The sequence below is a fragment of the Corvus brachyrhynchos genome, unplaced genomic scaffold (genome assembly GCF_000691975.1).
Source record: "Corvus brachyrhynchos isolate BGI_N302 unplaced genomic scaffold, ASM69197v1 scaffold56, whole genome shotgun sequence".
In the NCBI taxonomy this organism is placed as follows: Eukaryota; Metazoa; Chordata; class Aves; order Passeriformes; family Corvidae; genus Corvus; species Corvus brachyrhynchos.
In genome coordinates, this window is record NW_008238664.1 from 2,027,485 (window position 1) to 2,039,903 (window position 12,419).

The window sequence follows — 12,419 nt, forward strand, 5'->3', positions numbered from 1 at the left end:
TTTTAAGTCAGGGGACTGCTTGCATCTACAAAGCAAAGTTGCTTGCTCACCAACCAGCTCTCTGCTGGAAGCACCATCTCCCTCAGAAGACTCTCTGTTTTTCCCTGTTCCCTCTTGCCTATCTGTAAACTACCCCATGGCTAGGTAAATATTTTTATATATCCTGTGCCAAGCTTTCTTCCCCCTCCCACAGAAGATGATGTGCGTCGGCTCCCTTTGAGTGCAGATGAACGCCCATGTCTGAAGGGAAGCTGGCCTCGCTCCAAGTGTCAGCCTCACACATCCTGGCACAATGTTTTCCAACATCAAACTGTAGCAAGAAAACAAACTTTGGTTTGCTCCTCCAGTCTTCATATTGCCGCCAACAACTGCTGCAGTGAGCTCCTACAGCTGGGCTTTCACAGTTACACTGATAGGATGAAAGGGTAAACAGGGAAGAATTCTCCATCTTGGTGCTTAAATGAAAGCTTCTGAGCACCTCAGTGTGGGCCCTATGTGAAGGGGAAGGTTGAATAGGCTGAATATGTCGTCCTGTCTTCCAGAACAATGCTTGTGCCCCAGGTCATGAACTTCTGCAGTTGTTCTCAGTTACTTCACAGGCAGCCCAAGTCCTCCAAGAGCAGGACTTGGCTTAAAAAAGCCAATTTTTTCCCCAGCCATCCAGCTGCAGATAAAGCATCCCTTTTCCCTCTCCTGTTTCTGTCTGGTTTATTGGTAAAAGTCAGCAGAGGCACTGTGGGGAGCAGATCCAGGGCCACAGCCCTGTGAGCTTGGCTGTGTGCTGGGGGTGTGGGAAGCAAACTTGATGTGCTACAATAACTTACCACTCCCCTCCCTTGCTGCTGTTTGTTAGCAATGACTCTGAATAAGCACAGGCTTCAGCTTTCTCTCTGAGCAAGTTTTTTGGCCTTTGAGTGGCATGAGATATAACTATTTAATGTTACCAACAGAAGCCAGAAGTCTCCAGCCTCCTCTCTGCCAAATGAGGTCAGTGTTCTGCACTGGAGGTCTGAAACCACTGTCTGATGGCGCTGCTTTCTTTGATGTGTCCATCCTAAGGTTTCTTTTCTCTTTGTCCCATCTGTGTTCCATGTCTTGGGTTTTTAAGCATCTCTCATGTAAATGTACCATATCTTGAGCTAGTTAGAGCTTAGTTTACACCATTTTTTTCACAGTCTTGTGGGCGAAGTGGCTTTTTAATAGGCTCATATCTGCACACCACAGAGTTCGTGCCCAGTTGGTGACCCAGGGAGCAGGCAGCACCTAGCCCGTGTAGGCAGGCTCCCATGGGATTGTCTGCAGGCACAACTGATTCTTTACGTTGGTTGGAGTTACTAGCAGAGATCCCCTTCTCCCACTTGTGTGGCTGAGTTTGGCCTGTCCCTGCCTGGTCTCGATGCAGCCGGATGTCCTGGTCCAGTCTGGTGAGTTAGGCCTGCAGCTCCTAACAAGGCACTGCGAAGTCAATACCCAGATTTTCCATCAGCACATTCCCACAGGCACCCTGGAAGGAGGAGTTGCATTGTCTTTATTGATGTGTATGTGTGTTTTTATAAAGCTATTGCGTAGGCACAGCTGTGGCTGGGACTGGTGAGTTCATGGAGCCCACTGAAACCTCAGTGACACAGACAGGACCTGTGCACCCCGGCAGATTGGGGAGGGCACTGCCCAGAGCTTTCCTCTTCAGTGCGCTTTGCTTGTGTTCACTGCAGGTAAAGGTGAGCATTGCTTCTCCTCTCCAGAAGCTTCCCTCTGCTCTAACCATGGAATTATCCCCATCTTCTCTTGTGTTTTCTGGCTTCTAGGATCTGCCAGATCCAACCGGGAGCTGCCCTGCTGTAATCAGCATCCCCCCCGGACACACTCCTCCCTGGCTGGACACAGTCCTCCCTGGCTGACTCAGTCGGCCCTGGCGCTTCGGCACAGCCCTTCTGAGCAGAGAAGAAAATGCTCTTTCTGCCCTGTCTGTCTAAAGCTTTCCCTCCCAGCCCTCCTGGCAGCTGAGTCACTTCCTTCTTTAAATCTGGCCTTAAATCTTCCTTTTCTCTTTAGCCTGTGATTCACTCCCTTTGTGAGGGCTTTGCAGAGCTCCAGTGGGAGGATGCTGAAGAGTGAGATGCTCCTGGGGTGAGACACCCTCCTTGTGTCAGAGCCACAGTGGTGAGCCCCCCTCTGAAGGCTGGGCCCTGTGCCTGCTAAATGGTGTCTCTCAGTATGAATATTTCTCTTAGTGTTTCTTTCAGTGCTACATCTGACATAGTAATAGGAGCCAACTCGTGCCTGCGGGCAAGTGCGTGTAATTTCCTTTGACATCAGCATGTGCCTGTGAGGGAACAGCTCTACCCCTTCCCACCCTGTTTGATTAGATTCAGTAAGGGAGTCATTACAGCATCTCTGCCACTCCTCCTTGTCACTCCTGGGATTTAAGGATCACTTCTGAAATGTGCTCAGAGCAAGGAAAGCTTCAATTTCTGCTTCTAAAGCCTGGAGATATTTTTAGTATAATATCTACACTCCTCAAATTTTTGTATTACGAATTTTTTTTGTCCCTCACCTGCTTATTTCCTGGCCTTTGACCCTCTTACGTCTAAGTGTCTTGCCATTTCACAAGTTTCCTGGTGTGGAGAGAATCACCAGCCAACAGGGTAGTTAAAAGATGTCACCATGAATTAACAGTGTGGCCCTGCTGAGCTTGTCTAGACTTGCTCTGGTTATCAGCAAAGTGTGGGATAAAATTTGCTATAGCTTTTAAATCCTGTTTTCATCTGGGCCTTAGGTAGTTAAGCGTTAAATCCATTTCACTACCCTTACAGCTTAGGCATACAAATTCTCAAGGTGCTCAGGAAAGCATCCTTGAGATGGGGCAGAAAGGGGTAAGGCCAGGGACCAGACCTGGTTTTGTGAGGGTCTGGTGGCTTCCACAGTAGTGCCCACACTGGTGCCAGAGGTGTATTTGGGATTAAATGAGTGGCTGGCTCTGATGCCTCAGTCACTCTGTAAGGGAAGGGTCTGTTTGTGAGACTGCTGCACTTGAAAATGCATGCAGGCTGTGCAGCTGTATCTGTCTGTAGCTCAGGTTTTCCAAGACGTGACCAGTGACCATTGTCTAAAGAGAAAAAAAAAAAGTCATTTTCCAGTACAGTAAGTCTGCAAATAAAATGAAATCACTGTTGTAAAGGAACTTTTTTTTTGCAGAGGGGACAGGGCTGTGGAATTTGTTAGGCAAAGAAGACTTGTCATCCAAGGAGAAGACTTTTTCATTTAAAATGATTTGTACAGGAGATGTAGCAATCAAGTAAATGAGAGCTGCAGTTTCTGACAAATGCTAATAATCGTAAGCTCTGATTTTTAATAAAGCTTCAGCAATCACAGTTTTCACCTTCAAAACAGGCAGCTGGTTGAGAACAACGTAACATGTCCTCTGCATACTGATCTTACATTGCATATATTTGTTTTCTTTTGCTTAGAATGAGGTGATCAGCCAGCAGCTCTCTGTCATTTTCACTCATTGCTATGGACCCTACCCCATCCCAAAGCTTGTGGAAATTAAGCGCAAGCAGACCTCCCGCCTGGGTAAGTGGAACTGGAAGATCCTTGTCAGCTCTCCAGGGAGAGCTGTGGGAAGGCTGTTCCTGGGCAGGTGCTTGAGGGGGCCACAAGTCAGAAAAACCTGAATTTAAAAGACAGAATTAGAAAAGGAGGGGCCCCAAACTTAGCCTGACCTAAAACTCCCACTGAAATCAGGAGGGTCATCAGGTGTGCTCGAGTGGGGCTGTAAGTCTGCAAAGATTTGTCTGTGTTGCTCATTAGGCTGGGATCCAAGCCTTGGGCCTGGAGCCAGGTGTGTGTCTGGATCTCACAGCACCCTGGCTGCTGCCTGCAGGTGATGCTGCACTGGCACAGCCTTCCCAGCTTGGTCAGCAGAGCCCAGGGTGTTTTCAGAGGACTGAGAGAAGACCCAAGCAATTTTTCAGGACCCTCTTCCCCTTGACACAGACTTCCTTACACAGGGAGAGTGGCCTAATAGGGTATAAATGAGTGTAGGCCCCTCCAGCATCTGCTGAGCTGCAGTTTGCTCTGGGCAGCAGAGCTGGGAGGCTGTGCCAGCGTCACACGGAGGGGACGGCTGGCTGTCATTGCAGCAAGGTCATCATGGACTTCAGAGCTTTGAATTCCCTCTGTCTGAACTCCATGTGGTTGTCTGAGGGGCTTCTGTCTCAGGCTGCCCAAAATAGCTTTTTGGGCTTTACTCATTAAAAACAATATCCTTCTATTCTGTTGCTTTCTTTTGTCACAACAGGAAAACAGTGTGTTCATGACCTCTTCCAAATTAAAGTTACTGTCTTTTTTGTTTCCTTCTTTTTGTGATTCTAGATCCCCATTTTCTTAATAATAAAGAGATGTCAGATGTCACATTTCTGGTGGAAGGAAGACCATTTTATGCACATCGAGTGTTGCTATTTACTGCATCACCAAGGTAAAATAGAGATACATTTCTGGTTTTTAACAAAAATAGAATTTGATTTTGTGGGTTTGTGGGGGTTTTTTTGTTTGTTTTAGTGTACCCAGTTCTTCAAGGGCTAGTGGCCCAATCTTCAAGTTTTTCTTGATCAGAACATCCCCACAGCTTGTTTCTGGTTGATCTGCCAGACATTTAACAAGTGCTCCTGTCACTAGATTTTCATCCATGCTTTCAGCCATGCATCTGACTTCATTCCACTGAGGCACATTGGCATGGTGCTCGTTGCTGCACCCAGTTCTTGACCATACAGGAGTCTTAATATTTTGATTCTTAATAATTTATCTTGTGAATGGCTAAATCCTACCATGCATCAGTTTAGGCAGTCTCAAGGAAAAGCAAGCTACCATCACACAATTCATTGACAGCATTTGACAGCTTTTAAATAAAATTAAATAGCTGTGAAGCATGTACTGTATCCAAAGGCAATACTTACTGTTTCCTGTGCTCAGAAGGCTGAATGTGGGTTACCCAGCTCAACCCAAACTAAAAGTTGCTCACAACCGTTATTTGTATGCAGCTGTATAATTCAACGTGTTCTTTTAAACAAATCTAGGTGGCCCTCCATAGCAACTTAGTTCAAGATGTGGTAAGGACAAAGCACTGAGTTTTGACAATTTAAGCAATATGGGAATTGATGCTAGTCGTGCAGCCAACCCACAGCACAGAGTAAAGAGATTTACATAAAGTAACTGCAGTATCTGACCCTGCCTTCAATTAAGAAATGGATATTTGGGTTTAGAGCCTCTTGGTAGATGTACAAATATGTTCCAAAGTCCAGCTTTAAGCTTACTAATTGTGTTCATAATAAAGTTTGGCACTAGTGAAAGCAAATAAATTGTTATCTGTATTTTAATTAACAAGATGCAGTCATTATATGGAAAAGGTTACCATCCAGCACATGCCGGTCTTGATAGATCAGCCAAGCTTTGAACTACTGCTGGAAGGTCAGATGAATTATCAAAGAGAGGAAGTACAAGGGCAGGTGTGTCTGGCAGGACATTCCTCATTTTCACCTTCTGATCAATGGGAATACCTGGTTTTGAGAAGTAGATTGTTGCGTATGTGTATATCTCACATAAGTCTGACGTTAACTAAAATTATGTGAGTTTTTTGTCCTGAAACTTGTGTCTGAATTTCAGGTTTTGCTAATCAGAGAACAGCAACCTGTCCGGTTTTCTCTTCTGCCTCTTCTTACACAATTGTACTGAGCCTTCATAGGAGCATTAAAAGTCTGTTGTTGTTTTAATATTTTGTTCCAAAACATTTTTTAAAGCAGCATAGTGGGCATAAGCCAAAATTTATCATATCACATTCAAAAAAGGAAAATGTTCAGGTTTTAAATGCTGCAAATGGTCATAAAAGATCATGTTGCCTTCAAGAAAAAGATTCTGGTTTTGTATATGCATCATTGCAGAATCTGAATTTCTGATGTACATTTTATTCTATTGTTATATTAGATGTATTTCTCAAAAATTTCAAATTGAGATCTCCTAGAGAGAGGCTTCTTCCTTTTGGTTTGAACTTTATGTTAGTGTCTAAATCTTGATGCTTTTTGGTGACAAATCCATTCATTTCCGTATACTGTTTTTGCAAGAGTTGATGCTGTCATTCCACTGCACTTCTGTATTGGTTTTGCTGTACTTTTTCACAGAGATAATTGGGCTGGTATTTCAATTTTGCTCCTTTTTCTTTAGGTTTAAAGCATTGCTGTCTAGCAAGCCCGCATCTGATAGTACTTGTATTGAGATCAACTACGTGAAGTACCCCATCTTTCAGGTACAGTCCTCACACCGAATTTGAATGGAACTTGTAAGAGAGCACCACGCATGCCCTGATCAAAGTAGTATGTATGTACTTGATAAAGCAGAGCAGTGGTTTCACAAGCACAGGCTTCATCTCTGTCCGTACACTGCAGAGTGCTATTGATTGCAAATGTGCCCCAGCAGATCCAGCAATGTGCATTTCATTGGCATGGGCTGTGCACACAAAGCACTGCCTGCCACCAGAAAGCACTTCTTTCTGTAGTTGGCTCTTTCTGTATTTAATGGACAGGTTTGGAAGAGACACACTTCATTCCCTTCCTTTGCAGTGTTCTCCAATCAATTTTTTGCCATGAAAAGGCAGAGCTTGCTCTCCGTACCTGTAGCATGTACATGGATATGCTTCCCTTGCTTTGAGCTGGAGCTCAGACAGCTCCATGTGTCGACTGTTACTGCTGCAAGTAATTCCCAACTGCCTACAGTAACTGTGGGCTCCCTGCAGGGGGATCTTAGTTATCTTGTATTACAGTGCAAAGCCTCCTTTACCTCTTTCTTATCATCCATGCATGCCCACCACAGCTGGATGAAGGTGGCCTTTGCCAGGGAAGGATTAGGGGAATAACTGTTATATATGCTGTGTTTGCCTGAATCAGTGATGTGCTTAACAGACTGGGAAATACACTGAAAATTCAGAATGGGTTTCCTGCAAACTGTTTGGAGCTCGCCAGAAAGTCCAGACAATGAGGGTGAGGGTTGAGACATTAGACTACCTGTGAGAAGGAAACATTGGACTTCGCAGAGAGAGAGAATAACCAAGCATATCTTTGAAATCAGGAGGCTTGAGCCTGATTTACCTACAACTCCATGGTGGTGTTAGGAGAGCCTTGGGTATTGTCTGCATCGTCCCCTGTTCCTCTATGTCTTGGATTGCTTTTTATAAACACTCCCTTTGTTTTATTACAGCTGGTTATGCAGTATCTTTATTATGGAGGTGCAGAGTCACTCCTGATTAAAAATAATGAAATTATGGAGGTAAGAGACATTCATTTAATTACAGTGGGAGCGATGCTGACTGATCTGTGTACCATTCACCTGAGGGCACAGGGCCATTGGGCAAGACCTGAGCACTCCTGTAAGAGCCAGCAGTGCCTCACCTGGAGTGCTCAGGCTCTCTGCAGTCCTGCAGGAGACTGGGAGACTTTGCAAGACCTACTTAGAGGCAGAAGTGGTGTTACTGAAATCTGGAACCAATTTCCAGCAACATAGTGTTCCATCCTCCCTATCTCAGCAGCATTAAAAACATTCAATTTGGTTCCTCACATGGGAGAAGTCTTGGGCATGTGCTGGGTTTTAACCATGAGAGAAATCCACTGGAGACGCAGTTCAGTTCAATTTGAAGCATGTGACTCTCAAATTCTACAAATAAAACCATAATCTGCTCCCTGAGATGTGGAGACTTCTTTGCCCCTTTCTCACTGGATGTAAAACATCCAGGTGCTGCTGTGGCCTTTTGCAAAAGCCAAACCAAGCCAGCTGGAGCTGACTGAACCTTCAGTGTAGCCACACAACCACGACCTTATGGATGTTAAGTTATCCCCTTCCAAATACTGTGTGCCGTCCTTGTCAGCTGTGATCAGCAAAACCACTCCAACTACATAGAACTAAAGGATATTTGAGCAAATTCTTGACAGTCATTCAGGGAGTTTTCAGGCAGCCAAAAAGAATGCAGGTCAGTAAATACTAAGATCAGAGCTACTTAAACAGCTGGTAATCATCAGTGTCTGCCACCTGTCTTTCACAGGGTCATAGAATATCTCAAGTTGCAAGAGACCCATTAGGATCATGAAGTCCACCTCCCTGCTCCTTGCAGGACTATGTAAAACTAAACCACATCACTCAGAGTGTCATGCCTTGAGCTCTGGCAGGCTTGGTGCCATGAGCACTTCTCTGGGGGAGCCTGTTCAGTGACTGACCACCCTCTCAGTGGAGAACCTGTTCCATTTCCTCATGTCTGATCACTGTTTTATTGCTGCCTGTATTATTCTGTCCCTATAACACTACTGTCTGGCAGCCAGGATGGAATGGACAGGATGGAACTGCTCAGGACTGAAATTATCCCTCTCTAGTGCAGGGAGTGGATTTTTAAGTAAGCATACCCACATTGACTTCCTGAGCTGTATAGGAAAAGTTCACTAATTCTCTATTCCACTCAGAGTTTGGAAAGACCTCCTGAATTTCTAACCTTTTCTGAAATAGGGAATAGACTAGGCAGTGCAGTGACTTTATAGAGATGTGTGTTATCACCTAGGTTGTTAAAAAGCTTGTGCTGCATTTCAGCTGGCAGCTTGCTCTACTTTTGTGACATCTCAAAACTTCTGTGACTCCAGAATGTATGACTGATTGATTCATCTCTTGATAACCGATCTGGCCATGGTTCCTCACAGTTTAAAGTAATTACAAACCAGCACATGACTGCTTGAGCCACAGAGGCATCTGGAATAGGATTTGGCTTTATCTTTCAAAACTGCATTTAGTAACTTGCCTTATTACAAATATGATAACAAGAAGCACCAGAAATACTCCACAGAAATCTTTGCGGCAATTCATAATTGGGGCCAGCTGGCTGCTATCACATCAGCACTGCAGATTTCCAGCACTTGGATTTATTTATGGGATTTAAGTAGAGCTTGAGCAGACTGCATAGGAGAAGTCAGAATAATGTCATGAAGTTTCAGGGTTTTGTTTGTTCCCCAGTGTAGCATGAGAGCCCCTTTGGGACGAACAGGTTAGCTTTCTCTATCAGCCGAAGATAACAGGGGCTGCCTAAAGGCCTGAATACCTGCATAAGTGCTGTTTAAACACCTGAACAGCTTGGCCTAAGGTCTGGCTGGATTACAGCAAGGTGTCAAGCAATGAAGAACCCCAACCTGCTTTCTAAGGCAGAGCAGAGAGCCAGAGACAATGACCTACCATGGAAAGACAGAAAACAAAATTACTTTTCCCTGCTGTAAAAGGACAGAATAAGGGAAAAAGAGGAAATCTTAGCACTGCTGAAATCAGTTGGAGAACTCAAAGTTCAAGCCATTTTCACCCCACAGGCATGCAGAGATGCCAAGGCAGTGCCAGGGTAGGCAGTACAGTCACAGCGGGGGGATGCAGGGCCAAAAAGGGAGGTCAGTGCTGGTGTCAGGAGAGCTATGGTAGAGCAGTGACAGACACGTGACACTCACCTGAATGCTAGCTAGGCATTGCCTCACAAAGCTGGTTCCCACCTCTGTGCACTCATTCCTTGGAGTAACAGCCAAGGACCCAGACAGTGTTTCAGTGGATATCTGGATGTCCCATTACAGCTGCTCACAAGCTAGGACAAGGAGCATATGTAGATTTGATTCTATTCCCCTGAGCCTGCTGAGGTGGCAGGTTCGAGCTTTATTGTCTCTCTAGATCAAGACTGCCCAGGATGGTCATGATCATTTGGTTTGAATTCCTCTATACTCTTGATCCTGACCTTTTAGGTGACTTCCCCACATCTAGCCCAGGTGCTCTGTTTCAATAAGATCTTGGGGAACAGTTGAACCAGAACTTTGGGTTTTGGGGTTGTATTTGCAGGTCCCTTATTGCAGAGTCATGTTTGGAATATTCTTCAAGCCGCTGTTTCCTTTTTCTCCTTGTCCAAAATCAGCATGTGGACCTGAGCAGCCTTTGGTGTTCTCTCTGTGTACAGATTCCCACAGTGTGATTTAGAAGGGACTGCAGAGGGTTAAAACAACCAAGCAATCTTCTCATTCTGACTTTTTGTCAGTACTTTTCATGCTAACTGAAGAAAGGGCAGAGGAAAAAAATATAATGAAACAGTAAAGAAGCAAGCTCTGATTCTGTATCGCTCAGCAGTTTTTGACTATTTTTTCCATGCCTTTTGTTTTTTTTAGCTTCTCTCTGCTGCTAAATTTTTCCAGCTTGAAGCTTTACAACGACACTGTGAGATCATTTGTGCAAAAAGCATTAATACAGAAAACTGCGTGGATATTTATAATCATGCCAAGGTAAAAATAACTGCATATGCTTGCATGTTGTGTGTCTGCCGTCATCCTCGTAGGTCAGTTTTATGATAAGTAGTGAGATATATATATATAAAAATATATTTATAGCTCATATGCTTACTGCGTTTTTTACGTGTTTAAGATTTGTCATTCTTTTTCTGGGACTGACTAGTTCATAGGTACCTGGTATAGTGACAGTCCGAAATTGTGTAGTCTAAGTACAAGGTGACAGCTTCTCAGCCCCTTCCCTAAGTGGTTCAAACTCAATTTGAGTGTACCACTGTGTGGGAGATCTATCCCTTATTCATGGCAACACAAACTGCTGAGCTGATTCAACAGGAATCACTAAGTGAAGAAGACACCTCTGCTTTCACCTTCCAAGGTGCATTTTCCCATTTCCATTACCTGTTTTTTCCTGCCTGAAGCCCAGTGGGGTGATACACTCAATGCTGGTGACACCTTGTCAATATATAAAAATGCCACGTTGTGGAAGTGCAATGGCTCAGAGCCCTGCAAGGATGGTAATGAGAATTTTATGTCTTGGAGAGTTTCTTATTGGAATCAAATTATATACTTAGCTTGTGAGGTTGCCTAAGTCATTAGACATAAAAGCATGGCATTTCTTGTCCTAGAAAACCTATTTTCACGCATTGGTGGAGGTGGTTACCACATTGATTGGTTTCAGTTTTTTCCCTCCTCATGTGTAGTAGTTAGACTTTCACTTGGAAGATGGAAATGACGCACAAGTAAGTGCAGCGAAATATTCTTCAAGCATTTCTTAGGAGATTTTTTCTGTAACTTACATGGTCTATACGAAAGATAAACTGATGCATTGTGACTTGGAGGTTTGATTGAACAGAGTAATGCTGCAGATTGCTCCAAACCCCTGCAGATCTGACCTCCATTCCCATCATCAGGTATTTCATACAGAGAATAGTGATGCTAGGTCTTCAGATAACATGCAATCAATGTTTGAAATAGCACAAAGGTCCACCTATAAAAATAGGCAATGAGGTATTTACATTTAATGTAAGAGGGAAAAATTACAGTGCAGGAATCATTTGAAAAATATTTGATTTGTCTTATAACTCATGTGGGAACTTCTCAATTTGTATTACTGTCAGTAAAATTAATAATTTTGCTTTAAAGTCACATGTTTTCTTTGAACTGTGAAATGGGGCTGTTATTTGCATCCTGATGGAAGAAAATTCTTACGTGGAGCTTTAGACCTGTCTGAGGAACTAGTACACTTTTGATACTGGGACTTAACAAACCCAGTGGCTAAATCCAGCTCCTAGTTTGCCTATAAGAGCCCCAACCAGCTGCAAGTTATTTGTGCCTGCATCTCCCAATGGAAGCAGTGGAAATGGGGAACCTGGGTGGGTTTTGCAGCCTGTCATGTTGGCACTGCTGTGGGTAAGGTGTTGCAGCAGTAGCCAAGCTGGCTGTGCATGAATCTTTGACTTCTGGAGTTAGTTGGGTTGGAAGGGACCCCTAGTCTAGTTGGAACCACCCTGCCATGGTCAAGGACACCTTTCTTGACCTTGCTGCTTTGCAAGCTCATCTGCTTGCAAAGGACCTCAGGAGATGCTGAGACATGCCTTCGTAGAGGGGGATGTGCGAGCAGGTTGGCCCAGAGACATGTGGAGCACAGCCTTTGTCATCAGGATTGAGGGGAAGATACGGTTTGGTGGATGGTCCCATGCAGGGCCAGGAGTTGGACTCGGTGATCCTTGTGTGTCCCTTCCAACTCAGTGTATTCTGTGATTCTGTAATGTGGATTTGGTCATATTTACAAATAAAAGCTGACTGGAGAGTACTGATATCATTAAAATCCCTATGGGCTTTCCATTTTTAAAATTGCAATCATAGAATTGTAGAATACCAGCTTGGAAGGGACTTCAGGGATCATCTGTTCCAACCTTTCTTTGCAAAAATACAGTCTAGACAAGATGGCCCAGCACCCTGTCCAGCTGAATCTTAAAGTGTCCAATGCTGGGAAATCCACCTCTGCCCTGGGGAGATTTTTTTCGATGGCTGATTGTTTCCATTTCTCCTCCAAAGAGTCCTCAAAGCATGAAATTTTGCATGAGAGCT

At 44.3% G+C, this 12,419-nt stretch overlaps 1 protein-coding gene across 1 annotated transcript in view; it reads left to right on the top strand.

Moving 5' to 3' along the window:
- Positions 1-12,419, top strand: part of BTBD11 (BTB domain containing 11) — an 82,074-nt gene that overhangs the window by 56,650 nt on the left and 13,005 nt on the right. Inside the window, exons 11-15 of the mRNA XM_008636387.2 lie at positions 3,468-3,573; positions 4,375-4,477; positions 6,217-6,298; positions 7,246-7,314; positions 10,212-10,325. Of these exons, the coding sequence (XP_008634609.1) occupies positions 3,468-3,573; positions 4,375-4,477; positions 6,217-6,298; positions 7,246-7,314; positions 10,212-10,325 (474 nt within the window). The remainder of the gene's footprint in view (positions 1-3,467; positions 3,574-4,374; positions 4,478-6,216; positions 6,299-7,245; positions 7,315-10,211; positions 10,326-12,419) is intronic.